We start from the raw sequence: 27,355 nt of genomic DNA on the forward strand, positions 1-27,355 counted from the left end.
CTAAGGTTTTCCGTTTCATTATGACTAAATGTGTGATTATATAGGTTTTCTTTAGAGGTGATAATGACCCTCTTGGCAGCAAGGGCAACATTTAATGTGTATAAGAACTCTATAGTATAGTAATTATATATTAGCTATTCATGATGATGATGATGATGATGATGATGATTAGTATTATTATAATTAGCATTATTATAATGCCTCTATTAACACAGTGTCTGGATGAATAGTGTCCTTTGGACACTAGAGGGTGTATTGAGGCAATTTCAGAGTATGAGCATATGCAGAATTTATATAACACGATATATTTTGCGCATAGATATGACCGAAGCACTTCCCCACTATTCATATTCTGTTTAGCCTTTTATATATTTGTGGTAGATATAATACCATTCTCTGCACCTCTGTATTTTCTGATCGTGTCTTGAGCCCCGTGGTTTCCAGCAGCCAATCGTCTCTTTGCCCGACAGGTGCGTTTCATTTCGTCTTCAGCTTGTGCCTGTGGACCCCGCCTGAGCTCTAAAGCTGTCACAATCCCACCCTGGGCTCTGTCCCCTGACACACAGGGTGAGTAAATCAAACACCCAGACTCCATCGGGCAGCTGGTCCTCTGCTTGCTACAGCTACAGACGTTCATTTTCTCTCTATTCTATCTGCTGCTCCTGAGAAATAAGCAGCAGGTTGTTGTTTTTATTGTTTTGTCTTGTGTCCAGTGCGGTGACTGGATGAGTGTGAGCAGCTGATGTAAAACAGACACCGTCTCCTCATCTCCTCCGCCTCCCTAAATGACAGGGAGCCTTCATCGCCCAGAGGAAAACATTGATCGTTTAATAGATTAGCAGTTTCTTCTCTCAGTCAGTCAAATACACAGACACTAATGGTGAGTGAACATATCTCATACTCTTATAATAACCTAAATCTGTTGTCATAGGTTGTGGATGTTTAGATTATTCCTTATTCTGTTCTGTAGGTTTTGGTTAATTGCTCTCTTTTTTTCTCCCAGAAACCTCTCTGATTGTGATGTCATCATAGACATGGTGATTCGATATTTAACATTTTTATTTCATTGTACCTGTTCCTGTGTCCACATCAGGCGACCATTGCCAAGAGACCCTCCCTGCAGGGCCCAGTGCCCCCTCCTCGTAAGAAGACCACCCCCAAGGCCGAGCTGACCGAGGAGCAGAAGCAGGAGATCAGAGAGGCCTTCGAGCTGTTTGACACTGACGGCTGTGGATTCATCGATGTCAAAGAGCTCAAGGTGAGAAAATGAAGTCAAAAGCTCAGACACTGGACACGTTCAACATGTGTCAGGGAGAGATTCAAGGTGTGCTTGTGTGTTCATGTTCCTCCAGGTGGCCATGAGAGCTCTGGGGTTCGAACCGAAGAAAGAGGAGATCAAGAAGATGATTGGTGAAGTGGATAAGGACGCAACAGGGAAGGTCTCCTTTGTCGACTTCCTCAGTGTCATGACACAGAAAATGGTAACGTATCTTTATTAGGTATTATAATTAATGTGCAATACAAATTTGATTCTATCAGTTCATTCATATAAGCCCTCAATGATCACTTCATGTTTTCAGCCCTATACTCATCAATAAAGCTGATCTATCTATCTATCTATTTATCTATCTATCTATCTATATCTATAGATAGATTATCCATCTATACATGAATATCTATCTATCTATATATATAGATAGAAAGATAGATAGATAGATAGATAGATAGATAGATAGATAGATAGTTAGATAGAGTGGTCAAAGGTTGCCTTATTATTTATTTTAGGTTAAAGACAGGGGTAGAGGTAGATCAATCATGTTTTATAGGATTGCATCAATATGTATTTACCTTTGTTTTATTGCTATTGATGAAAATTATTTATAATAAGCCCCAGTCCTATCTGACACACTGAAACTCACACTTCTTATGCTGATGTTGTCATTCTATGTTGTTGTTGTTGTTGTTTCTTTAACCACTACATGGCTGCAGAAGAGCAGCTCGTGGTAAAGCCGCTCTCCCTCTTCCCTCTCAGGCAGAGAAAGACTCCAAAGAGGAGATCCTGAAAGCGTTCCGTCTGTTTGACGACGACGAGACCGGAAAGATCTCCTTCAAGAATCTGAAGCGAGTGGCCAAAGAGCTCGGAGAGAACCTGACAGATGAAGAGCTGCGGGTAAGAGTGTTTAATGAAAGCAGTCTTCACATGTACCAACCGTCCTTCTCAATGAAAACTGGCTTCTTTTTTTTATTCAAGATATAATTTGTAACATGAAATCCACAATTTTATTCAAGGTACCGGGACATTTCATTTTACTTCCCTTTTAATTGCGTCATATCTGTACACTGTAGCTTTGTCCGGCGCATTATGAGGGAAACACACTGATAGCCAGTTAGCCAGTCGACTGTTTCTATTGGTCACTTATAATCTTTATCATTCATTGCTGTTTGCTGCGTAACATGAATAAAATGTTGTTTTCTAAGTCGCGCCGATTTTATATCTGCAATGGCTCTACAGACTTCCATGAGCTTAACCTAAGCAAGCAAATGCATCCAAATATCTTTGTTTGCTGGCTCTATCTCCTATTCTTCTTCTTTTTTATTCTTCGTCTTCTTCTCATCGTCTTCATGTTTTGTGTTTGTGAAGGAGATGATCGATGAGGCTGACCGAGACGGGGACGGAGAGGTCAACCAGCAGGAGTTCCTGCGCATTATGAAGAAAACCTGCCTGTACTGAGGGAAGGATCGTTGATAGAGTGCAGAGGGGAAGAGCGATGGTTTTACATGTAATGCCGCTCTTGCGCATATATATCTATAACTCTATCTCCAAATTCTCCTTCTTTTTATGTGGTGCCATACATTGTCACTTATAAAGGTTTATATGTCATGATCCACCGACACATCCTCCATTTGTTCACATCGCATTTGCCAAAAACAGGAAGACGCTCTTTCTGTGAGATGCTGCAAATTTTTACGAAGAACACATTTAGTATGATAAAATGCTTGAAAAGTTATTCAAGGGATTCTTAGTGCCTGCCTCAACACCGTGATGACACAGAACCTTCCAGTGCTTTTATTGACAACACAAAGTGTGTGGAGCGCGATTCAACCATCTGCACGATGCTGGATGTTGCTCTGTTGATTTGTAACATGAGCGGTTGGGTCACTGCTGACGCCTGGAGCGTGCTGTCTCACCTCAGTGCTACCTGTGGATTTGTGCCTGTGCCTCTCAAAGGGGCTGATCACAATCAGGGAAGCTGCCCGAACCTCTCTGACCTGCACACCTTCCCCACAAGTCTCATTACCTTTCCAAAACGTGGTAGATTGTTGATGTGTTTTTCTTGTAGCATTGACGTTGTGTACATCTTGATGATCGTTTTGTATGATATAGAGTATGGTGCATATACAGCATATCAGTGTTTAATATACAGATTAAATATCTTGAAGCATTTTTTTCCCGTCTTTTGTATTATAACTGACGTTTTTATTGTTTTTTTATAAATCCACTGTTGACTTGTCTAGAGCATATATGGTAAACAATAGAGTAGCTGCATCATTTAAATTAAAATCCTTAAAGAATGACTTTGCAATATAGAGCAATGATTATTTATCAAGTGTATATGGGACGGCATTAGAACAACACACAAAAAATGAAAAAAAGTCAAGAGAGACCATTCAAATGGAAGATTTAATAATTATATAATGATTGTGATGATAAAGAGGGATTCAGGAGGACTGTCTCACTTTAACTCTTATAGTGACACTACGAGGGTCCAAGTTTTCCTAAAAATTTGGAAGGAGCCTTCCCCAAAATGCATGTTACTACTAATCGTGTAAGAGTAAGCCATTTTACGATCATGGAGTTGAAGACATTATGACCATGAATCAGCTTTGCGAGTGTTTGGGTTTATCCTTTATTTATTTTGGTTCTATCATAAAGTCCTTAACGTTTGCAGTGGTTATCAATATTTGAACAGCTTGGGTTTTTATCTCAGTTTCCTTTTCTTATCACAGAAGCTTGATATCATTCTACTGGAGTAAATACAACGCGTGTTGTTTGTCTTTGAGATGCAAAAGCAGCACAGGAACATGCTGTGACCTCATATTGGTACCAGCTCTTCAAACTGAGTAAATTCAAATCGTGATGCAGTGATCGTGGAAAGATCCCCTGTGCCGAAAAGGAATAAACTGCTCTTATTCAGGCGCTGCAGGTAAAAACCGTGAAGTCTTTCAAATCAGATGTTATGTCTAAGTTAAGTTGGGGACGTTGCACATGTGTGCAGCCTGTCGTATCCGCTGCTGCAGCTCCCGTGAGCGATACCCGTAGACCAGAGGGATGAGGGACACCCCCAGGTTGTAGGTGATGGTTGATGCTATATCCACAGCATCACTGTGCAGGTGTGCAGGGATCAGGTAGCCTTCCATGATCACAGGAACTGAAAAGAGAAGAGTCTGAACAGCCTGGAGGCTCAGTGTCACCCACGCTCTCTTGGAGCAGAGCAGCCCGGCGTGCATGTCCCTGCAGAGCAGGCAGAAGCATCCCAGGATGGTCAGGGAGCAGAGAGGCAGCACCACAGCGCTGCCCAAGGTGCAGCAGAGCAGCGCGGCCGACGTCTCTGACAGGCAGGGCATGAGGACGAGAGGGCGACAGCGCTGAAAGGAATAATTCACCTTGATGTTGCTGAGGCTGATACCCAAAGCCACAGCGAAGACCACAAACGATACGGTCCATATGGCTGTAACAGCTGCTCGCTTCCTCCGTGTACGGGTCAGCAGTTCATAGCGCAGAGGCCACTTGACAGCGACAAATCGGTCCACAGCCATGGCAGTGCTCAGCAAGAAGTCCACCTGGGCAACAAGAAGAGACATTAAAGTGAGATGTAGCCCTCACTTTGTCCTGTCCGAGCAGACAGGCTGTTTACAGGGACCACAGCATTAATAAGACTATTACGAACACTACTAATACAATGTGGCCTAACTGTGGGTCACTGTTTTAACCTAAACGTGACCTATTTTAGATGTTTAAAATGTCTTACTCTTATTCACTGGGACGCCCTTTGGTCTTCTCGCCACAGTATTGATTATTCATCATTTTATATTATTCTATTAAGAAATTCACTTTGGTGAAGCTGACCCCACGAGAACAAGCAAACGTGAGCCTGTGCAATAACTGAAAGCTGACAGAACCAATCGGTGACCAAAGCAGAGACGTGTCTGCTGTCACTCATCTGTACACGATTACAAATCATTTTTATTTCCACAACCGATCTGATTATTCTAAAGTGACAAATGGCCATCAGTTTTTTTTTTTATTATCTAACCAACTGTAAAAAAAACAACCAAAGTAAAATTTGCAACTTTAAAAGAAAGCAGACTATCCTTAATAAAGTGTAAATCAACACATTACAAACCAATGAGCAGGCCTGGTAAGCCGCAGAGAAGATCAGACACTGGGTGATTGACATCCCTTCTCTGGATCTCATAAGAACCGCTTTGATCGTCCAGAGGAGCTGCTGGAATATAAGAGATGGACAAGATAACACTCTCATCTCAGGATTAACAGGAGCTCTATAGATGCACTTACATTAAAAAGACAAACATAACTGTTCAGACGTACTTGGAGGCTGTCGCACAGCAGGAGATGTGCGAGGAGCAGGAAGCGAGTGTGTCTGAGGAGGGATGGCGAGCGGGTGATGACCCAGACCAAGGGAAGACTGAGCATGGTGTTCAAGCTGCAGCTCACACACATGATGACCATCTCGATCAGGTGGTAGAGGCCGGACTCGATCTGCGTCTGACTCTCCAGGGTCGACATATTGCAGTTGATGTCCATGACGGAAAGCTCACCGTGCTCCGCTCTTCTGATCGTCCTCAATCTATGCAATTTTAAACGAACTCAATTCAATTTGACCTCACTGCAAACGGGAAGAAAGATGTAGCACACTCCCCCTCATATCTGCTTCAGACACAACATGGTGCAGCATCACACCCGTTTCTTTCTCAGCACTGGTTCCATCTGCATCTTCCTGTTCTACGTCAGGGGTGCAGATTGTACATTTACAGTTTCATCATGTCGGAACCTGAGATCTAAAACCTCATCAGTACAGACAGTCGTGTGTCAACAGCTGGTGTTTGCTTATTCATACAAAAGACCTGCTTCCTATCTGTCAATATTTGACTAATAACAGAAGAGGAGTCATCAGAAACAACTCTGTCCCTGTTTCACCCTCACACACACTGAACTTAAATATTAAAAGAGGTCACCCCGGAAAACAAAAATAGATTTGTATTGTATTTAAAAATTCAAACATTCTCTGTAACCCAATCATTTATTCGAAGTGCTTCATTTCCCTTGCACAGACCACACCAAAAAAAAGGTTGTTGAGGTTTGAGATATTTGATGTTGAGGAAAAAGGAATGGACGTTGAGAGAAGGGCTCGAGGCTCGAGGCGTCTGATAGGCTGGTGTGACAGGATGTTCTGGTGATTGGGCAGAGGGGAAACTCAAGGTGGGGTTAACGTCAGGCGGCACCCCAACCCGAGCTTACTGAGTACCCCAGTCAGTACTTAGAACTAGACATGCAAGAAGTATTTACCAAAGTGAATAAGAAGGGATAAGGGAAGAGAGGATGAAGGGATGAGGTAGAAGGGTTGAATGGATGAAGGGAAGGGCAGCTTGAGAAATGTTAGACAAACAGAGCGTGATGGTTTGACTGGTTATATGCAGGCTTGACAGGTGATTAAAGGTGAGTGAGGTGTGGCCCTGAACCTTAGTTTACAATTTAGGTAGTTAAGTCATCCACTTCATGCGAGTATGAGCCCTGTAGACTCTGCTGACACTGTATTCATCTAACATTGTTTAACTTTTAACGGATTAATACTTAACAGTTTCGTTTAAAGTAAACAACCACAGATTTACCTACATAAAAATGTCAAGAGACCATTTAATGTAAAAACAGAGTTGAAATTTATTTAGATTCCATAACGAAAACAACAAACTGATCAAATATAAAAAACACTAAGGGATCAGACTGATCTCCAGAATATATTAGTCGTCATGATGTGACACAACCTTACAAACATTAGCTGGCTCAGTTTCCTCAGTTCCACTTACTCCAGTTAATAATCACATACAAACAAAAACGACATAGAAAAGTACAAAAATAGATTCAGTATCAATAATCACAGCTGCTCACTATTGTAAAACTGGTTGACTGAGGTATTTGAGAATCTGAACAGGTTTCCTATGATTGTGCAGCTCAAGCAACAGCTTCACTTAAAGACAAATTCAGGATCTCAGCTTTGACTGAGTTTAGTCTTTGAGGCGAAGTCGGCGCTTAGCTTACGCATCACCTCCGCATGGCTTTGTCCTGCTAGTCCCTGTCGCACAGTCCCATAATTCTCTTTGACAAAGTTGGCAAAAGGAGCAGGAGCGCGCGTCTTGAGGGGAGTCAGCAAGACAAGATTACCTTTGCAGAGGGCACACGCAAACCTCTGGGTGTCCAGGGACTTGGAGTGACGCCCGATACTGTAAAGAATCACAAGTTAGGAATATCAAAAGAAAATGGAAATTTAAACACAAGTCTAAGATATGCAAGATCGATATCAATACTTACGTATTCTGGCAACGGGTGCACTGGTATTTGAATTTGTACTTGATGTCGTAACTGTGGCAGCGAGTGACCATGGGCAGCTCGGGATGGGCCAATGTGGACTTGCGTGCGTAGAGCTTCCAGTAGCTTCCGTGCCCGTCCCTCACGCCATTAATCAGCCATGTCGCCGCGTGACACATCTCATGAATCAACGTGTCTCTAAGACGATCTGAGAGGCACGGGAAATAAATTAAGACTGAAAATTTGGATGTAGAGGTTCACATATTTACAGTTAGGGAATAGTAAAACAGACAAGGTTTATTACTTCAGTCTACCGTGGTTATTAAAACATTACCTGCAGAATCACAGACTTTCTCTGACAGATCAATGCGAGCGTAGCGGCTCCCACCACCTCGCTCCTGCCCCGTGACACAGTAACCAGCCGTTTTCCGCAATTTTTTATTCCAGGTCACTGACATATCAACAGGGAGCTGGAAAAGTCATGTCAGGAAAAAAGAAAATACAACAGAAGTGAACAAAGAAGTTAAACAATGAAAAACACGCACTTTAGAGCAGATGATATTTATAAAATTGATAAAAAACAAAACAAGGGGAATCGCCGTCTTCACCTTGCTGTCGAATACAGTGGTGTTGTACAGCTGGTAGAGTTTCCTGGTGAGGTCCTCCTTGCTCTGCTTGAAGCCGTGGCTATAGCTGGAGCCAGGGTTTGACAGTGACTCCAGGAAGCAGCCGGGGGTTTTACACAAAGTTACCCTGGAAAGGACAGAGAGATCAGAGTGAAACTGAGTGACTGACACACACAAACGTTGCTTCACATTTAAACACTGTAGATAAATATGTCAACATAAGTACCTGCTAATGGGGCCGTGCCTGGGCTCGGTCTGACTGACCATCGGCTTCAAGATGGTGGATTTCCCAGGTGCTTTCACTCGCAGAGGTTTTTCCCCCAATGATTTAGAAGCTGGTTTTGTTCGTGCCTTCAGCGGAGGAGCTAAGAAAGGAGGCTCCTTAATGTTCTCTAGATTTAAAATAAAAACACAAGATGTGAGCTTGGGAGGAGTGTAGAGTCAAGCATAAAAAAATTATAAGAGTATTTTTCTTCCCATTTTAAATTTCAAGTATAAAGTCAAAATATTAATAAAGTCAAACTTAACCAAACAGAGATTTGTTTTAATTTGCGAGAATAAAGACAAAATGTCAAGAATAAACATGACATTTCTAGATATATGTGAACATATTATCAAACTAATCAAAGAACTTATGACGGCCTCAATAAAAAATGTGTGGTATAGATGAAGGAAAATCATACAGTTACCTTTGGCGGTCTTTGGGGAACATGAAGTGCCAGGGAGTTTGTTTTTCTTTTTCAGTCTCTCCAGCAACGATGTGAACTCCTCCTCAGAACTCTCCGACTCAACCAGCATCGAAGGTGTTGTAAACGTAAACTTAGGAGTGCCCAGAGATGTTGGAGTTTTGGGTGGACGGAAACAAAAGGGAGATGAGATGGGGAGCGAAGGCAGTGATGGAGCGCTGTCGTCTTCATCGCGCAGCAGAGCATTATTCCTGATGGCTTTCGCCGGCGGTTTGGGTTTTGAGTGACGAGTTCTCCACGTGCTTTTGACCACGATATTATCATCATCATCGTCACTGTCACTGACAAAGACAGGGGAGTCCCATTGAGACAGTGGTCTCCTCCGTGGAGGCTGGGCTGCTGGAGTGGTGCTCTTCTTCGGCACTGAAAAACATCACCATTATACACATTTAGTTCAGTTCTTTGAAATACATCCTCACACTGAAAGCATCTCATATGTCTTACCTTTCAAAGATATTTTTGTGTCAATGAAGTCATCGTCTGATGAGCAGTCGTCCACGATGAAGTTTTTGAGGCTTTAAAGATAAAGACAGGTGAATCAGATGGTTAAGGTTTTTCTCCCGGACAGAGACGCTGCTTTTAGGGGCAGAAACAATTTTGACACAACTCACCTGTCTTCACTTCCACTCTCTGACACTTTCTCAGTCTTGGTGTTTGGCGTCTTCACTCGTTGCAGAACTGAAATATGCAAAAGGATGAACTGAGTGAAGCAGGATCCAAAGTATGAATATGTTTTCCACTTCTTTCTGTTGTGCATTTGAGTCAATTATTGTTGATGGCTACAAATAATGAAAAAGAAAAAGAACTCTTACACGTCTCAAAGCTGCCCTCATCGCCTGAGCTCACCACGAGAACATTTGAACTGAAAGGGAGCAATGGTTTGGATATTAAAATCACAGATTAGAGATTAAACTAAAAGCAATACAGGACAGAGATTTAGACAGTTATTTTCTCACTTGTCTTTCTTTGCAGCGCTACAAGTTCCCTTTGTTGTCGGCTTCGCTTTCGGTGTAGCCCTTCCCACAAGAACTGAGGAACAAAAAGGCAAAATGAACAAATTACTGTTTGTGTAAAGTGCGCCGTACAATTTAAAGATATTTATGCATTTCAACTCACTCACACTGGTCAAAGTCGTCGTCACTGGACTCAATCAAAGACTTGTCTCTGTAATCGTTGCCTTTGAAGCACTGATTCTCCTTCTCCGACTCATCTTCACTTCCAGAGAGGCCAAGCAGGATGGGCGAAGTTGATGGATCTGCAGGTCGATGACCACTTGTGGCGCCAAAACGAGTCTTGCCAATCGAGCTGATCAGCTAGAAACAATGGAGGCAGAGTACAGAGTAAGGTCATAATCATTGAAATTTTAGATCTATTTCAAGTACGAGTCTCACAACCACTCACACACCCCAATAATTAAATATAAGCAAAGTAGCTCAGTACATAATAACCCTTGAAATGCTGTGTTATCGAGACGGCAGGTATCCAAGGTGTTTACCAGTCTATTTACCAGTACCACGTTAGACTTATTTGTAGTTGAGAGAGAACTACAACACACAAAGACATTATAAACTATGCTGCCAAAACTAAACTAAAGCTGATTTCCCATGGCTAAAGGAGAGAGTCAAAAATCAAACATTTACTCAGCTTATATTGATACATGACATGACAAGGAAAAACACGAAATCCTCACATTAAATAAACAGGAACCAGAGATTTTTATGATTTTTAATGACAGAAAACGAACAATGTGAAAACTGCAAGACATCGTTTGCATGTGAAGTGTTCCTTCTTCCAGTAACCTAAGTATAAATAGTTTTCAACAAGTTACACAAATAGAAGAAATAAGTGTCACGTGTTCGTCCGGAGGCGGCCGAGGTGCACAACACACACCTTCTTCTCCGCGGTGTCCAGTCCTCCCTGGTCCATCCAGCCCATCTTCCTGGCGACTCTCTCAAACAACTGGCGGTTGTCATCATTCATGGTTTTCCTCTGGGAAAACAGCGGCGTTCAGGTCATTTAACATTTAAAGTCCAGGACGGGAGTCAAACATGTGATGTACACGCCACCCAGTGAGGTTAGCTGCTGGTTAACGTGTCCATTTGCCAATTTACCAGCTCAGTTATTCAGCTGTAGCTACAAAGAGAGGAAACCATCTGGAAACAAAGCTGCACGACAGAGGCAGCTGATGGTAGCTACTGTTAGCTACGTTACCGTTAGCAGCATGTCGCTACATTAACAGACTTATTAAATCATGTTTCCCTTGCGAAGCATTTCAAGTCACCATCATTAAATTTATTTGGTTTGGGATATAATTACCTCACGCGCTTCTGTTGTTAAAATGAGGTAGACAGACGTTACGTAGCCAGGGCAAATTTCAAATATTGTGCTCCATTTTACCGGAAGTTGTCACGAGAAAATTTGACCAATCGGAGCGGTGTGTTCCCCTGTGACGTCATGTGCGACGTATGTTCGGTTTCATAAAACTAGAAAAATGTTTAAGAAATTATTCATTACACGTTTTAAATCTGAGAGAATGTTTATTACCATAAACACTACAGAAATAGCAGTGTATATAATTCCTCATTTTCATTATACGTTCCTTCAAAATTAAAGAAATGTTCATTAACCATATTTCCTTTTTTCTAAAATTATATATCTTAACGGTTTCTTTTATTCATCAACCTTAGAACACCATTGTAAATACCTAACCTTAACATTAGGCTACTGTATAATAAGTTCCCCCAAAATCTTCCCCAGCAGTAAAATGACCATCTCATTAAATAAGCAGCTTTTACAGAGTGGGTCTGGTTAAGATTTGACTCCGTTATTAGGGCCCGAGCACTGACAGGCAGTAAAGTACAAAGTGGTGAAAATGTACTTTAAATTTATTATTAATATTATATATTTTTTTATTATTTCACTCCTGCGCAGAAGCGATCTGCTCACTTCCTGCGTAGTAGCGGACTGCGCACTTCCTGCACAGGGTTCATTTAATTAATTTAATTAGTTTTCAATTTAATTAGAAATTTTATAATTTATTTGTTTTTCAATTTACATAGTTTAAGATATTTTGCATTGAATAGGTGGTTGAAGCTCTGCCAAAGTGTGTGTGTCTGTGTAATTTTATGCTTTTCTTGATTCACATTTCAGAGAACACATTGTATTTTCTACTTAACTACATATATTTAACAGCCTTACTTAACCATATATTTTTGGATTTTAGATACTGGATGATTTAACATGCTTTAAAAACCTATTGTTAGAGAATAACCCAGTAGTTTCCAACCTTGGCTTCTGACGTTTAAAAGAATCAGTGTAGAACACATTAAATTGAATATAATTCTGAAAATTCATGCAAAACCTTTTAGTTTATATTCAGTGATCAAACAAATGACATTGTTCCCATCAACTAGTTATTAATATTTTTCAGACAAATTGGCTTTTGAGGGGTTTAACATGCTCAAATTCTTACATAACTTTGCAGAAAATTAGAAAGTGGTGATAATTTACATATTCTGGAGGAATTTTCAATGGGCGTGGCAAAATTGCTCAACGGTGCCCCAGAGACCACCGGAACGTGTTCACATTGACCGATCTTCACAAGAATCCATACACATGAATCGATTGACCAGGCAAACAAAAAAGTCGATGGGTGCAATTTGAAAAACGCAATAGCCTGCTATTTTGCATTTAGAGGCCATGTTGCACATTTTTACTTTGGGGTACTTGTCCCAGGGCTTACATTAGATCAGCTTCAAATTGGGATGAGTGTCATCACAACAAGATGGAAATACAAACTAACTCAAAGATCGATTTTTCATCACACCGTGTGACGGTGGCGTCAGTTTGATTACACGTTCTGTATCGCGGACATACATTAACCATTTTGTGCAGTGTAGAATACAGGAAAAGTTTTGCCATCTCTTTAATTTTTTTATTATATTTATAGCCTTAAGGCATCATTGACAGCAAAGGGTTAACAGACATTACAAAAACAAAAACTGCTTAGAAAATACTTACCTAGGCTGTTTCTTGAGTAATTAAAAAAAAAAAAGAGATCATTTTGTGTTCAGCTCTGACATCTAACCAGAAATTTGGGCCTTTTCCAACGACCGGAAATTTCTCTGTCCGGCCTTGCCCGATCATTTTTAAAATCAGAGTGTGACATCAAACAGGACAACAGCTACTAAACATATCCTTTGATTAACAACAAAAATATAAGTTGGCATTAGGTGAGGGGAAGAACTCTTTATCTTGACATATTCCTCAAAACTTGCACATCTACCAATTGCATTCATTGAATAACAGCTTAAGACAAACTAAAGAACAATTGCAATCTATTTTTTACATTTGCACGTTAAAGCTGATGAAAAGCAAGTCAGAGTAACAATTTTTATGGTGCAACATTTGTCTTTTTAAAACACGCAAAACTCTTTATCCATTTATAAATGGATCCAAAGAGTACTGATGGCTGGGCATTCTCTCCACAAGCTGCAGTCAGTCCTGTGTTCACACTGACAGAAGAAACAAAAATCCACTGATCCAAGTACGGGAGGGGCAAGCAGGGCATTCACGACCCCTTCATGGTCACCAAATATACTTTAAGGACAAGAGTCACAGATGAGCTGCTGGAAAGTCTCAGGCTCTATCTGGCTCAGGAAATGCAGATGAGATGATGTGATGTCACATGTGTGCACCCGTAGGCTCCTTCAAAAATAAGAGTCCCATCAATAGTAAATGACAGAAAGTTGGAGTTTATCAGAGAGGGGGAATGGAGTGGAGGCTGACGACTCAAGCTAGGGGGCTGAAAAAAACAAATAACCAGATGGCAGGGGATAAACATGGCTCGGGTAAATGGGGAAAAGATATCTTCCACTTCAGGCGTTCTCACTCGTCTCTGTTTGGAAGTTGACCAGAGGTTCTGGCTTGTGGCCCTTGCTATGGTGGTCCCACATCTGCAGGTAGAGCCTCTCCAGGTCCATGGAATACTGCTTGGTGTTGAAAAGAGGGCTGCAGATTCGCTGCTTCCACACACGTGCTCTAACCATCTTCAGACTGGAGGGAAGCAAGAAACATTTTCAGACTTGATGTTGTTTAAGGATGTTTTGTAATGGATCAAATTGATCAGGTGTACTTACTATTCCATGTCAGAGCCCAGTTTGACCGCTATGTCCTCATAGTCCTGACGACTCTGGGCTATTAGCTCAGGGCAGCCCAGACATCTGAGCTGTGAGGCAGCCACACGGGAGGCGAGGGTCTCACCTTTACAAAGAGGTTTCACATTTAAAAAGCAGCCTAGAGAGTATAATTCATTGATCTTTATATTTAAGGGAAATGTTTAGGGGAATGATATTTAGGAGTGTGTGTAATTTGGTGCAGATCCAAATAAAAATCCAGATGCATTGAATTTAAATGTGGGTTCATAGGGGGGCCTGGGTGAAGGTACCATTGTAGTTTCAGAATTTTTGAATTAGAATGAACAAAACATGAGATGGAAATCCTAGTGCCCTCACCTGGCATGGTGACCATGGGTGTTCCAGCCCAGAGAACGTCCATGCCTGTGGTATGACCATTGCAAAGAGGGGTGTCCAAGCACACATCAGCCAGTTGGCCCCTCCTCACATGCTCCTCCTTGGGTGCCACAGGGGAGAAGATGATGCGAGAGCCAGGCAGACCCATGTTCTGAGCGTACTGCTGGATGTTTGGCTCGCCCACGGCAGGGAAGCGAAGAAGCCACAACACGCTGTTGGATACACGCTTCAGGATCTGCAATGAGAAGGCAGTAGAGTAAAATATTCATTTTTTGCAGAGTTGAGGGAACATTCAAAGTAGTTATATCAATGTATGTCTAACTTACATTGGCCCACATCTGAAGAGTAGGGGGGTCAATCTTGTAGAGCTGGTTGAAGTTGCAGTAGACGATGGAGTCCTCTGGAAGACCATACTGGGAGCGGGTTGTCACAACGATTGTGCGGGGAACCTCCTCGCCAGTAGCAGCTTTGTTGTTGATCTTCAGGGGGCGGGGGGGGGGGGGGGGGCAAAAGTGTTTTACGGTGAAGTTGCCAAAGTGCTTCTGTGTGACTGATCTTAATTGTTGAACCAATTGATATTAGTATCCTGCCAAGCCATGATTGTAGGATTATTTTGAGCCCAATCCCTTGTGCCACCAGTTCCCTTCACCAACACTCCTGCGCTACCACCTTACTTTCATGATCGAACATTACCTTTAGGAACATAGTCTGAGAGGCTGCTGAAAAGATCTGGAAAAGCAGCGGGCTATATTAATTTGCTGCTCTGGACTTGGTATCAGCATTTGCAGGCTCTTTAGGCCCATGCTATACAGCTCATTGTTTGCATTTATACTGTCAAATGTGTCAGAGCCAGACGTACCTGTGTGGTGGCCAGGCCATTGCTGACAGTGAAGCCATTAATTGTGACCTGGATTTGACCCTGATTGATCATGTTGATGATGGCTTCAGCTGCCGTGTTCATGGGAATAACTGGCATGGACAGAGCTCCATTAGTTTCCCCAGCAGGTTCCTGGTTGTTGTCACACTTCATCTGTCAAAAAGAACAGTTTCAACTTAAGTGCTTGGGTATAGTGTCAGTGCTGTATCATCAATAAACATAGTGTTGCATTCTGGTTTGTCAGTGTGACCAAATCTCAACAATGTAACATGAACAGTGACAAAATGCTGTAGATGCCCAAAACTCACCTTTATTACTTTGACATCTGGCAGACTGTCCAGGAAGGCCTTCAGATCAATGCCATTAAGGACAATGCGGTTGTCGAAGATGTGTCCATTAGACTTGAAATCAATCACTGCCTTTTTCTGTGAATGAAAAAAAAAGAAAATGTTGCCAACGTCCTGATTATAGTGAATCTAGTTACTTTTATTTGAAAGAGAGCAGCATTGTGAGGATGGACAGACCTTGAGGTGAGGGAACATGTTGGCGTGATCTCCAATGAAGAACGTGTGGGGCATGTAGGCAAGTTTTTCAGAATACTGCTCGGCCACCTCCAAAGGTGACGTCTCCTTGTCAGTGATGATGTAGTCCATGAACGGAGCCCCGCTGGTTCCAGGGTAACCCAGCCACATACACTGATACAAAAAGAGATACCAACATTTAGTGAATTATTTGAGGCACACCATTTGCTGTATTCTCTCATCAACAGAGATCAGACTGAATGTAAGCAAGGAAGCGTTTACGTGTTTTTCCTCAATTGTGTCAACTTGAAGAAATCTTATGAGTTTACCTGTAGTGGGGCTGGGCGGAGGGCGAAAAGCTCATTTCGGGCTCCTTTGGTGTATCCGTTCATGTTGACAAGAATGTGGAGTCCGTCCTGGTGAATACGATCAGCTGCCTTGCCATTGCAAGGGATCTGAAGAAAGGGTATCGCTTTTGTTATATTTTTTATGGAATTAAAACCACATAAAGAAGCAACTCCTGGCTGTGACAGTTACCTGTGAGAGGTCTGTGAAATGATGAGCCTCCGCTACCACTTTGACACGAAAGTTGGTGCTATCGTCCGGGCTTAGCGCATAGCAGAACACCTGGAGGAAAAGAAGTTATTCACTGATGGGTTAAACAAATAAATGCTCCTACATCCAGAAGTCTCTATATTGCAAGTTGAGTTGATCATCTCTAGGAATAAAATTACTATTAAGATCACCCACCTCAAATTTCTCAGGATTGTGCATTCCAGGAATGGACTGCATCAGATGAGATGTCGGGTGGTTGCCAAAGTCAGAGCTGACATATCCGACACGCAGACGTCCACTGCTGGCCTTCAGGTCCTTGGGATACTCAAAAGCAGGTTTGTTCAGCGCGTTGACCTGTAGGATGACAATGGAGTAAAAATATAACTACAGCAAGACAACGGTTTCCACATTGACTTAGGATAAAAAAAACTTGACATATCTTGTTCTCATATCATGTACAGCATCAACCCTTAACATAATCCCTGCAAGCAACCCATTCACCACCATATTGCTCTTTTCATAAACATCTTGTATCTCACCCAACCCTTACCTTCCCACTTATCCCAGCAGACAGCCACTGCCATCACCATCCACCTCCCAAAAAAGTGAATTAAAGGTTACTTGCTTTCATCATTTTGTGTACCTTGTCCAGGCAAAGGTTCCCATGGCGCTCAGCAATTGCCTTGCGGAAGTTGTGAGAGAGTGGGTAGAGCATGCTGTGGTGTGGGTGCACTGAAGGCAAGCGGTTCTTATCCAGCTGATCAGCGACGATGCTCACAAGCTTCTTCATTCGCTCATCATAATCTGTCCAGTCACACACAATCTGGAGGAGTGATAACAATTACAGAAGTTAGTGATGTACTTCTCACTAGGAATAATGTCTGCTCGTATAAAATAACACATATCTACGAACCTGGAGGCAATGTGCCAAGTTGCAGTAAGCATCTGGGAAGTCTGGCTTGAGCTTCAAGGCTGTGCGGTAAGATGCAATGGCCTCTGGGATGTTTCCAGAATCCTGAAATTAAATAGGAAGATTAAAATACGACACTACAATGCCCGAAGTTGCAAAAATGTAAAATTATATATATATATTATATAGGCCATGGAGAAAATCTGAATCCATCAATACAACTGTGCATGATGTCCTCTCATATTCTTAAGTCTGATTTCCTGAGATCACACTTTAAACCCCTCAAAGATAATTTAGTCTGTGCTTTGCTAGTTCCTAAACTAGTAAATGTATTTTCTAGTCGTGGAGACAGTATTGCCTGCTTACGCAGTCTCATATCTGTGGTGTCTAAGGAGTGAAGCCTATGACCTTGGCCATGCTCTCGCACTTCCCAAAACAGGACAGAGAGCTGCACTACGTCTCAGGGAGAGGAGGCAGTGTCTCCGAAGATTCCATTACAATCTTTATCTAAACTGAAAGTCCCAAGAGAATGATATCAAAAGTAAGAACTATCCATACCTTGTGGATTGAGGCCAAATTGCTGTGAGCATCAGCAAAGGCAGGGTTTATCTGGATGGCACGGGTGTAGCATTGTAGAGCCCCTTGTACATCCTGCATCTCCTTCAGTGTATTACCCATGTTTGAGTAGGCATCAGCAAATGTGGGGCTGATTCTAAAATCAAATAGAAAAACACCAACCTACATAAGAAACTCAAAATTGCTCAGGTTTACTGAATTATCTGAACAGAATACTGATATTTCTGCATCTGCTATGATGGCATAACACCTCATTAACACAAAGTAAGTCAGTAGCCCCTAAAGCCTTTTCAAACCTAATGGCCTCCTTGTAGTGCATGAGTGCCTCCTGGAGTTTCCCCTGCTGCTGCAGGACACTGGCCAAGTTAGAGTGAGCTGCTGCAAACTCTGGGAACACCTGATGGAAAGAAAAAAGAAAGGTTACAACAGAACAGTGCGAGAATACCATGCTCATATATAGAACACAGCAATGTTTCCCCATCACACCAGACAAGGATACAATTCTTTATTCACCTCTAGGGCTTTTCTGTACAGCTGCACTGCATCCTCAATGTTGCCCTGCTCACGCTTGATATTGGCTAAGTTGTTAAGCGAGTCTGCGTGAGTTGGACACAAGCGCAAGGCCGTGTTGTAGCACTCTTCTGCTTCCGACACCTGGGAGAGACGGTGGGACTTTAAGCTAATTTCAGTAAATGCTTATGACTCAAAAAGACCTGATAAATAATCAAGATTGTGTTGTTTAATACGGTCAGACATAACAAGTAGTGCCTTACATTGCCTTTCTCCTTCAGGGCGTTTGCCAAGTTGCAGTAAGCATCTGGGAAGTGGGGCTGCAGTTCAATAGCACGACGGTAAGTGTCAATAGCCAGGTCAATGAGACCTTGCTCGTAGTAGACACAGGCCAGGTTTCCATGGACAACCGCATGGTTGGGGCTAAGACTCAGGGCTCTCAGGTAACCAGCGACAGCCCTGGAAACACAAGGTGCAGACAAGGCTTCAATAACAGACTTGTTATATACTGAAATTTAAACTGTAGTTTTATTTTCTTCAAATATCTTTACCAAGCCATTAGGGGTATTAAGAGTGGCCAAATTGAACATATTTTAGACTTAAAAGCTATTGGGGCGCATCGTTCAACTTTTCAAATCTACAACTAACAGTCCAGACCATAATAGCTGTTTAAGCAGATACAGCTAACTTGCCCTGCTTTAACAATGGCATGTGAAAACACAGCTGCAAGATCAACAAAGACAGGGAGGAAATAAAACTGACAATGTTTTTGACTCGTTTTAAAATTCCACAAGAGGAGTGGCAGGGTTGTACTTTTCCAAAGTACAAAGGATTAGACATGAATACATAAATGGAGTATTAGGGTATATGTCATGATTTGGACTCACCTGTCAAAGATTCTGGCTTCCTTCAAAACATTTCCTAAGTTGATATAAGCATCCAGGAAATTTGGGTCCAGAGTGACTGCCTAAAAAATGAAAGCAAGCTTAGCATCATGGATCACAACAAGAATATATGAAGACAGAAAGTAGTAGAAGGTGTGACAACAAATACCACTAACCTTTTCAAAATGGTGTATAGCCAGCCATATCTCTCCCTGGGCATTGAAGACACAGCCCAGGTTGCTCCAAGCCACTGCAAAGTTGGGCTGAGTCTCAATGGCTTTCAGGTAACAAGCCTTCAGTGGGTTCACATGAAAAACCACAGGAAAGAAGTAGAGGTAGAGTGGGAGAGGTATAGTTGGTAGAGGGGAGGACAAGGGATTGTAAAATAAAAAAATTGAGAATAAAAGTAAGAAAAAACAAAAAGGGCAGAGAAAGCAAAATTAGTGACAATTCTCCATGATGGCAAAAAGTGAGTCTACAGCATGGGCTTGCTTGCGCACGTCTGCAGCGCTAAGCTGCATTGCTTTTTCCTGCGCTGCGCAAATCCAACCAACACCCACACGTAGGCCCTCATCCTGCAGTTATGATAACACTCGCCAAATGTAGTGGTTTCCACATTCTGGTATAAACATGGCTCTTGAATAACACCAATATAGATTTGTAGTATCCCAAATTAAAATTTGAAAATAAAATAGTTTGTCTTCACAAATTAGGTCTAAGTGATGTGATTATAACATCTCACAACCTGGGATGAATGACCGTTTGTGCAGGTGATGGTCCCTGTAATGCATGCGCAACAAACGCAAGCGCGCGGTGTGTGTATTGCCACTATCACCACAGTATGCCGCTTGCGTGACCTTGCGCCTGGCAAAGGTCATTGCGTTCGCTGCTTCGCTCGCTAAAAGGCCAGATGAGAGAGCTGCAGACCACCAACCCCTAGCAGAACACCTGCGACACCAGACTGGCACACACTCAGAACCCATCTAGTATCTCAGAATACAGGGAAGTTATGGGGAATGAGATTTCAACCAGTGACAAGACTGATGTTAAAACATTGGGTATTTGGAACTTAACAATTGTTTGTCGTTGAATGAGTAAAAAACATTTCCTCTACAAGGCAGGAATGTTTCTAAGAAGCCAATATTAAATCTGAGATTTGGGGCATTTGGGAGCGAGGCTGGTTGAGAGTGGGGAGAGGTCCACAACAAACAGGCCCAAGGTAGAGAGGGGGTGGGGGTCGCATGCTTGCGCTTTCCGTCTTTTTGGTCGCTTGGAGGGTTTCGCTGCGCAGCCCCTGCGCTACTGCAGACTCACAGCGCACTACCTGCATCATCAGAACGCTGCAACTCCAAATAAAGAAGGAAGAACAAAACAAAATAGGAAAAATAACCAACATGTAAGAGTTAGAGGGTTCTTACTTTTCTTTCACGATTATTGCTTCCAAAGCCAAGTTTCTTTTTACTAATACAGAATTGGGTAATTAGTATAGAATATTTTAAGAAATGCTTATTGTAATTTGTTTTGTTACTTCAATGGAAGCCACAAGACAGAGGAGCTCAAGCATAAAGTGAGGTGGTTTTTCTTTTGTTGGCAGTTACAAACCCGTTACCATATTTTTGGACTTTGTCAGAGTGGTGGCCGGAGCTGGCTGGAAGAAGAGGAGAGGACTGAGGCTGCCCTAGTGTTCCTTTCCGCCAGGCACCTACGCAGGAATAGTTTCACCCACCTGAAACCTTCTAAATAACAATATCAGTTGTGGAAAAACCAAAAGAGACAAAATCAGACAACAAGATCGTTAGTAAAGTTTTCAAACAATAAATTCTTTTTTTAAATATGGAAACATAACAGGTTCTTCCAAATCACAACAAACAAAGAAAAAACTGACTATTCGTAGTTTTCATTCATGCAATGAATGTTTCATTTCAAAGAAAACAAAAGGAATGCTTGAAGAGTAACAGGGAGGGAAGAAAGGCTCTGATGTGATCAGTTTATCAATTAAATAAATATTGTCAGGCATCCAGCTGTCCATCAATTTGGTTTGCTTGTCCAACTACAGGAGGGCAGTTACTGGCTTGATCTTACCCAAATGAACTGATCCCATGTCTCTGGGAAAATTACACGTTGAAGGAAAAGGGAAAAAGTATTAATCATTGCCTTTCAGTTATTCTTTTAGCATTTTCATGAAATGTTTTTCAAACTTGGATTTCTTTATCCTGGCCTGCTTTCTTGAATCCTGGCCAATGGGGTAGGGAGAAAAGTCTGTGGTTTAATTATTTGTACCTAGAAGCCTCCACAAATCTGAAATAAAGAGATCATCGCTGTTGCTGCGCGTACTTTTGCCTTTCTATACCAGCATCTGACGCAGGTGGTGGAATGCAGATTGGGAGCTATCTGCCTGATGCCGCATGGACCATTTTAAGTGACTGGAAAACTAGTTCTGTTACAGATATCGATTCAATGGCAGCGGTTATCAGAGTTGATAACCAGCTGAGTACAGATTACATTAGCAATCAAATTTCTAATAAAAAATAACTAACACCAATTGGTCATAGCAGAAGGGTCAGGAAGACAGCTCTATGCGCGCACTCCACCAATCCTTAGCGAGCGCGCGGGGGGTGGAGCGACAGAGCAGGGGAGCTTGCGGCTCCCTGATGCTCCTCCCCACTCCTTTACCCCCCTCTAGCACAAGATAAGATGGCCTGTAACCAGTAGGACAACTCCACATCTCTAGATTTGACCCAACCCAGGGACACCCCCCGCCCCCCGTAATAGAGTGACAATGCAAGTGAAAACCATGCAATTGAAACATTTAAAATAAAAAAAACTAAAATTCACACTGGCAGCTAATGTGCTGACAGCAAACTGAGACCAAACACTTGTCTTTGGGAACTTGATGAATTACATTGGAGTATAGTGGTCAGGCTAGAAACCATCTTATCTTATGCAAGGCAAAGTTTAACTAGCTTCTCATCAGTTCATGTATTCTTCAAAGACCGAGCCAGCATTTTCCCTCCAAAGGCAATATGAAAATGCATAGGCCGAGGTTCACAAATAACCAAATAGATTCACGTAAATTTAAACTCCAGCCTTTCTTCCTGAAAGGGGAGGGGCTGACCTCTGGTTAAAGGCCAGGGGTAAAGCAAAGAACATTGGGAGTAAAAGTGATACAGAATGGGGACATGTGTAATTAAAAGACTATACTGAAAAAGATTTACATGTGGCTGTGTAAAAAGTTAGCAATTGAAAGTATGTGTAGTATGATTTTAAAATTACTGAAAGGTCAGTTGCCTTATATGGCTGGTGACTCATTCCAGTCCAAATTTCCAATGGTTTCTGGTAAATTAAGGGTGAGAAGCTCACTGAACTGAATAATCCGAAAAAGCTACAATTTTAACTCCTTAATATTTGCCAAAGGGGTGGAAGGGAAAGAACTCCACGTGGCTTAAAAAATGTCAGAAGGAAAAAGGGACATCTATGGCCCTAGTGGGGGAAAGTTAAAACTAAAGTGTATGGAAAAGGAAAATAAAAGGAAACAAAAAAAATAAAAATAAACACAAACATCTAAACAAATGCCAACGCGCTGTAACGTACCTTGGCCTCTTCCAAACGCCCAAGGGCTTTGAGCAAGTTGCCCAAGTCACTGCGCACACAGTAAAGATCCTGAGGAGGAAAAATATATATATTTAATTGCTATAAAAACACATAAATGTATTTTTCTCCAAACTTGTTTAACAATTCAATAGATTAAGGTTTCAAGATATAACATTTCACTCACAGGGTTATACTGTAATGCTGACACATAAGCCTGCACTGCTCCCTCCATGTCCCCCGCGGCCACCAGAGCTGCTGCCAGGTTGATGTATCCGTCAATAAAATCTGGCTTTAGTCTCAGAGCATGGCGATAATGCTCTATGGCCTCCTGCAGTTGGCCACGCTCCTTGTACACATTCCCTAGGTTGGAGTAGGCCTCAGCCAACATTGGGTTCTGTTTGATGGCCAAGGTGCTGAAGTGAGCGGACCTGTAGGACCAGAACAGTTAACATAATGGTTACAGTGCTGAAGGGAGGGGCTGGCAGTGTTGGCTCAATGGGTTGCGTAGAGGCAGCGTCAAGGTGCGAGTGAATGAAAGGAAAAAGTTGTTTTAAGACGTTAGGATGAGTACTTAAACAGCACATTGGGATGAATATCCTTAAAACTCTGAAAAGATTAATACATGACACACAGTAGAACATATGCATTCTTTAAAGTTAAATGTTCAACTTAATGAACAATGTAAGACGACAGACTGATTTCTGTTAGTGCTGCATTTGACAGGAGAATGACAGCAAATGAAAATCAAATCACCTTGGAGTGTACGGTTTGCATTAAAGGAAGCATAAACATCAAACATTTAAACCTGTGATTCACAACACCCAAAACCTTCACCGTGGCATTGGCTTAGCAAAGTGATTCCCACCAACAGCGTTATGATTGAGAGGAAAGTATAAACGAGACAAAACCAAGCAAAAACGATTTCCAGTAGAGTTGTTGCATATCACTTCCCGAGAGCAGCTGTGTGCTTTGAAAGTCAGAGAAGACCTATTGTTCGCTGCCGCTTCCACATGTTCAGTGGTCGGCCTCACCTCACACCTCACCTGTCAAGTCTTCGGCACTGGAAGTGGATGGAGGACAGGAGCAGCAGCACGCCCGTGTTATCGGGCTCCTGTCTCCACAGCTGCATGCAGTGGCGCTCGGCCGCCTCGAAGTCTCCTGACTGATACTCCCGGTGCGCCAGCTCTGCCAACCCTTGGAAGGAAAGCATACGTTTTGTTGGTTCTGGAGCACCAACACATCCCAAACAGGGGGAAACAACACGTTAGAGGTGATGGAAGAAATTAAAGCAGACAAATGAAAAACACACAAAAAAAGATGTGACTAATGCTGCCAATGACAACTTACGGATTTGGACTAAAGGGAAAACCAGATCATGGGCCAAAATCTATAATTCACTGAGATCATGTGTTGCAATCTTAACATATGTATATCATTTTACATATACATTTTTAGATTTACAGTTGATTTAAAAATCTAGTTTGTGGTCAATATTACTCTTGAGAAAATGTAAGGTTGCACTGCTCATACACTGCCAGTAACTTAATATTGTCAAACTATTTAGACTTTAATATTTCTATACGTTTCGATGTGCTGATTCTAACTACGTGTAAGATCAGGCGGAATGAATTATGAAGTCGTGTGTCCATCAGTTAAACCTATATGGTCAGTAGAGCTAAACAAAAATGGTGGGAAAACAATATGAATGCACAGGATGAAAAGATTAACAGAGGGAGGGATACAATGACAAGCAATTCAGACGTTCTGGCATCTCCATTAGAAAAAGACAAAAGTACACCTGTCATGTAAATTTAAATGTGTTTTGAATGTATATTGTTTAACATTAGACATATTTCTTCTCTCTGATTTATGTTTCTACTCAATGTGTTATATTAACCCACATCCTAATTTAAACATGAACCTGCAGTGTAACCTGAACTCAGTTCACTCTGGGTGTGGCAGCAACAACATGAAGCCACAGACACATTGTACAGTGTACAGCAGGTTGGGGAGGAACTTGACATTTTCGAAACACACCTGCAAACAGCTGCCACTCTGAATCATAAGTCATGATCTTAGTAGATCAGGTTCATCCACCCATAATAACTACGTCCTCATACATGCATGTACATTGGATGGGGATTGTATTACATAACGATAGACTTAGTGAATGATCACAATCAGATAAAGCATACTTTTGGGGGGAGGGGCTCGTTTTAATAGAAGGAGAATCCATGACTTGTAGTAACTAGTGTCAGTCATCTGGCCCCTGACGTGGGTTGGCTGTGCTGTTATAATGGAGGGAGCCATTTTCTGGCGTGTAACAAAACAACAGCGTTTGGATACCGATGAGGCTACATGATGGCTACCAGCAAAAGGCCCATAAGAAAATTCCATTCAGAAAACAAAACGCACGAGTAATACTTCCGGGATTCACGTATTGCTAAGTTAGTCGTTAAAATGATCGAACATCTGATTACAATGTAAATGCATTCGTTTGGCACTGACTGCTGCTAGGTATGCTAACAATAGCATTAGCCAGAGTCTACGGCCATCACTCAGATGTAATGTGAGCAGACACGATAGTGGTTGGACAAACGAAGCTAATGCTGTTGTGTTCGATTTCCTTTTATGTATATGCATATGCTTGGCGAGCCACATGCCAGGCACGGAAGATGGTGGCGTCGTCTCTGCAGCTCGCTTCGTTGCTCCGCCGAAGAGCTAAACGTGAGTCAGGCAGTGAGGTCAACCAACCTGTGCTGTCCGCGACGTTTCCCACGGAGCTCGCCATCTCCTTGGCCTTCGTGTCCTGCACGGTGGTCGTCAACGTGTCTTCTTGCAGGCGACGGGCTCAGAAAGAAAAGCGACAGACGTGGAGTCTTTGTCGGCTGCGATCAGCACGCACGTTGCGAGGCAGGCTAAGTGCTAGCTCACTAGCTAACCCGACCTTAAATGGCTTGTTTGTCTCGTCCGCGCCTCGCACAGCGATCACAGCTGGTCCCACAGTGGTCAGTGGACGGTCGGGTGTTAGTTAATCATTTGACCTCGTCGGAAATACCTAGAAGTGAAGTGGTGGAAGCTCAAACTGGCGCTAGTGCCACGGCTCCTCTGCTCCTCGCTACGAAGCAACCACAGTTCGTGAAATGGCGAAATGGGTGGACCTCTTTTTCTGAGGTGGAAACTAGATCCTCCCATCCCCATTACGACGAAACCCGCGTAAAATGTCGTGTAAAGGGAAACGATAATCAACCAGATGTGATCTTGAAATGTGTTGTGCGGAACATGCGTTTCAAACGTTCACCTGCTACACGCGAAACATGAGAAAAATAAATGACATGTAACACTGGTCGGAAGGACACGTTGGTGCATTGAGACGGCGCTCAAACGATATCACCGTGTTTCAGAGATAAAGCCGCGCCATAGACCATACACATGCTTCAAGTATAAATAGGATCCATTTAATATTGAACCTCATATAACATTAAATATGTTTGACATGTTAAAGTCTTTAATATACAAGGCAACCGATCAAAAATAATCAAACAGGACAATGATGACATTATTTTAACTCAGGGTCCAGAGGAATCTGTTTAAATACAAAACAGCACAGAATGAACTGCACGCAGAAGCACAAAAGTAGAGACGACCAGGGGCGGCTCCTGGTACAGGCAACATGGGCGGTTGCCAAGGGCGCAAAATGCCGAGATGGCGGCACAAGAGACTGATTTATCATGACGTGACACATGCAATGTAAAACAACACATTAACGTCACACCATCTTCCTCTAACCCCGGGGACGCACCGGAGGTAGAAGTGCCTCCTTTCCTCGCCCATGTTAAATACTTAGGTTGCTCGCACCGGCAGCGTAGTGCCGGGAAGAACCGGAAAGCGTCGTCGCCGCCGCCGCCACACACACATACACACACACACACACACACACACACAAAAACATGATCTCATGTGGGGGGGGGGGGGGTGGCGGCTACAGCTTGCGTAGGTCAGTCACCTGTGAAGACCAGCATCATTTATCTACCCCTGAACCAAGGCGGAGAAATGATGATGAAAAATTAAATATAAAATAATTAAATATAAAATTAAATATATATATTTTTAAATAAAATAAAATAAAATAATATTAAATTTAATTTAATTAAATTAATTTAAATTAAATATAAAAACAATTAAATTAAATAGGGGGGGGGGGAACTGCGCGCGCACATCCTGCGCAGAAGCCTAATGCGCACTTCCTGCGCAGATTTTTTGTTGTTGTATTTAATTAATGTAAATTTACATAGTGTAAGATATTTTGCAATTAATAGGATAGATCATACAGTGTCTTCGGACACATTACATCAATCACAGTCTGCTTCTGCTTGTTTCCATGTGATGTCCTGAGGCTGCCCCCTGCTGGCTGCTGGGTTC

At 42.3% G+C, this 27,355-nt stretch overlaps 4 protein-coding genes across 11 annotated transcripts; 1 reads left to right on the plus strand and 3 right to left on the minus strand.

Moving 5' to 3' along the window:
* Window positions 1-580: 580 nt before the first annotated feature.
* cetn2 (centrin, EF-hand protein, 2) lies at window positions 581-3,444 on the plus strand. Its single transcript, XM_053428903.1, has 5 exons — window positions 581-880; window positions 1,094-1,258; window positions 1,353-1,481; window positions 2,033-2,170; window positions 2,642-3,444. The coding sequence occupies exons 1-5, from the start codon at window positions 878-880 to the stop codon at window positions 2,729-2,731; spliced, it is 525 nt and encodes a 174-aa protein (XP_053284878.1). The 5' UTR covers window positions 581-877; the 3' UTR covers window positions 2,732-3,444.
* Window positions 3,445-3,818: 374 nt separating this feature from the next.
* On the minus strand, window positions 3,819-5,990 carry LOC128446491 (olfactory receptor 11A1). Its single transcript, XM_053429564.1, has 3 exons — window positions 5,612-5,990; window positions 5,406-5,507; window positions 3,819-4,842 (listed from the first exon to the last, which is right to left on the minus strand). The coding sequence occupies exons 1-3, from the start codon at window positions 5,825-5,827 to the stop codon at window positions 4,243-4,245; spliced, it is 918 nt and encodes a 305-aa protein (XP_053285539.1). The 5' UTR covers window positions 5,828-5,990; the 3' UTR covers window positions 3,819-4,242.
* Window positions 5,991-6,994: 1,004 nt separating this feature from the next.
* gcna (germ cell nuclear acidic peptidase) lies at window positions 6,995-11,415 on the minus strand. The gene is made up of 13 exons (XM_053429040.1): window positions 11,295-11,415; window positions 10,869-10,967; window positions 10,099-10,291; window positions 9,935-10,007; window positions 9,791-9,840; window positions 9,590-9,656; window positions 9,423-9,493; window positions 8,922-9,341; window positions 8,459-8,624; window positions 8,215-8,359; window positions 7,941-8,076; window positions 7,610-7,814; window positions 6,995-7,521 (listed from the first exon to the last, which is right to left on the minus strand). Exons 2-13 carry the CDS (start codon window positions 10,956-10,958, stop codon window positions 7,290-7,292), a joined length of 1,848 nt encoding a protein of 615 aa, XP_053285015.1. The 5' UTR covers window positions 10,959-10,967; window positions 11,295-11,415; the 3' UTR covers window positions 6,995-7,289.
* Window positions 11,416-12,902: 1,487 nt separating this feature from the next.
* Window positions 12,903-26,083, minus strand: ogt.1 (O-linked N-acetylglucosamine (GlcNAc) transferase, tandem duplicate 1). 8 transcript variants are annotated; one of them, XM_053428479.1, is made up of 23 exons: window positions 25,688-26,083; window positions 23,977-24,127; window positions 23,118-23,361; window positions 22,934-23,002; window positions 19,519-19,635; window positions 19,346-19,425; window positions 18,722-18,917; window positions 18,462-18,602; window positions 18,245-18,345; window positions 17,931-18,084; window positions 17,376-17,477; window positions 17,106-17,285; window positions 16,658-16,816; window positions 16,445-16,534; window positions 16,237-16,362; window positions 15,911-16,081; window positions 15,695-15,811; window positions 15,369-15,539; window positions 15,203-15,238; window positions 14,836-14,988; window positions 14,492-14,744; window positions 14,117-14,240; window positions 12,903-14,033 (listed from the first exon to the last, which is right to left on the minus strand). In XM_053428479.1, the coding sequence occupies exons 1-23, from the start codon at window positions 25,722-25,724 to the stop codon at window positions 13,856-13,858; spliced, it is 3,150 nt and encodes a 1,049-aa protein (XP_053284454.1). In that variant the 5' UTR covers window positions 25,725-26,083; the 3' UTR covers window positions 12,903-13,855. The 8 variants fall into 8 exon arrangements, with proteins under 8 accessions (XP_053284454.1, XP_053284452.1, XP_053284451.1 ...); XM_053428477.1 differs by having other exon boundaries at window positions 17,088-17,285; XM_053428476.1 differs by having other exon boundaries at window positions 23,977-24,157.
* Between the last annotated feature and the right edge of the window lie 1,272 nt (window positions 26,084-27,355).

This window comes from Pleuronectes platessa, chromosome 8, assembly GCF_947347685.1.
Source record: "Pleuronectes platessa chromosome 8, fPlePla1.1, whole genome shotgun sequence".
Classification (NCBI taxonomy): domain Eukaryota; kingdom Metazoa; phylum Chordata; class Actinopteri; order Pleuronectiformes; family Pleuronectidae; genus Pleuronectes; species Pleuronectes platessa.

Bases quoted from the DNA above. Each gene is read 5' to 3' on its own strand.
- gcna (XM_053429040.1), bottom strand. From the start codon at position 10,958: ATGAATGATGACAACCGCCAGTTGTTTGAGAGAGTCGCCAGGAAGATG. The intron at 9,342-9,422 runs GTAAGACATATG...GATGTTTTTCAG, and splicing joins CACAAAAATATCTTTGAAAG to TGCCGAAGAAGAGCACCACT. The intron at 8,360-8,458 runs GTACTTATGTTG...TGTCCTTTCCAG, and splicing joins AGGCACGGCCCCATTAGCAG to GGTAACTTTGTGTAAAACCC.
- cetn2 (XM_053428903.1), top strand. The intron at 1,259-1,352 runs GTGAGAAAATGA...ATGTTCCTCCAG, and splicing joins TCGATGTCAAAGAGCTCAAG to GTGGCCATGAGAGCTCTGGG. The intron at 2,171-2,641 runs GTAAGAGTGTTT...GTGTTTGTGAAG, and splicing joins TGACAGATGAAGAGCTGCGG to GAGATGATCGATGAGGCTGA.
- ogt.1 (XM_053428475.1), bottom strand. From the start codon at position 25,724: ATGGCGAGCTCCGTGGGAAACGTCGCGGACAGCACAG. The intron at 17,478-17,930 runs GTATGGATAGTT...ATTTAATTTCAG, and splicing joins ATTTGGCCTCAATCCACAAG to GATTCTGGAAACATCCCAGA. The intron at 14,745-14,835 runs GTAAGTTAGACA...TTCTCATTGCAG, and splicing joins CTCTTCAGATGTGGGCCAAT to ATCCTGAAGCGTGTATCCAA.
- LOC128446491 (XM_053429564.1), bottom strand. From the start codon at position 5,827: ATGGACATCAACTGCAATATGTCGACCCTGGAGAGTCAGACGCAGATC. The intron at 5,508-5,611 runs GTACGTCTGAAC...CTTATATTCCAG, and splicing joins TGCTGTGCGACAGCCTCCAA to CAGCTCCTCTGGACGATCAA. The intron at 4,843-5,405 runs GTTTGTAATGTG...CTTGTTGCCCAG, and splicing joins CTTACCAGGCCTGCTCATTG to GTGGACTTCTTGCTGAGCAC.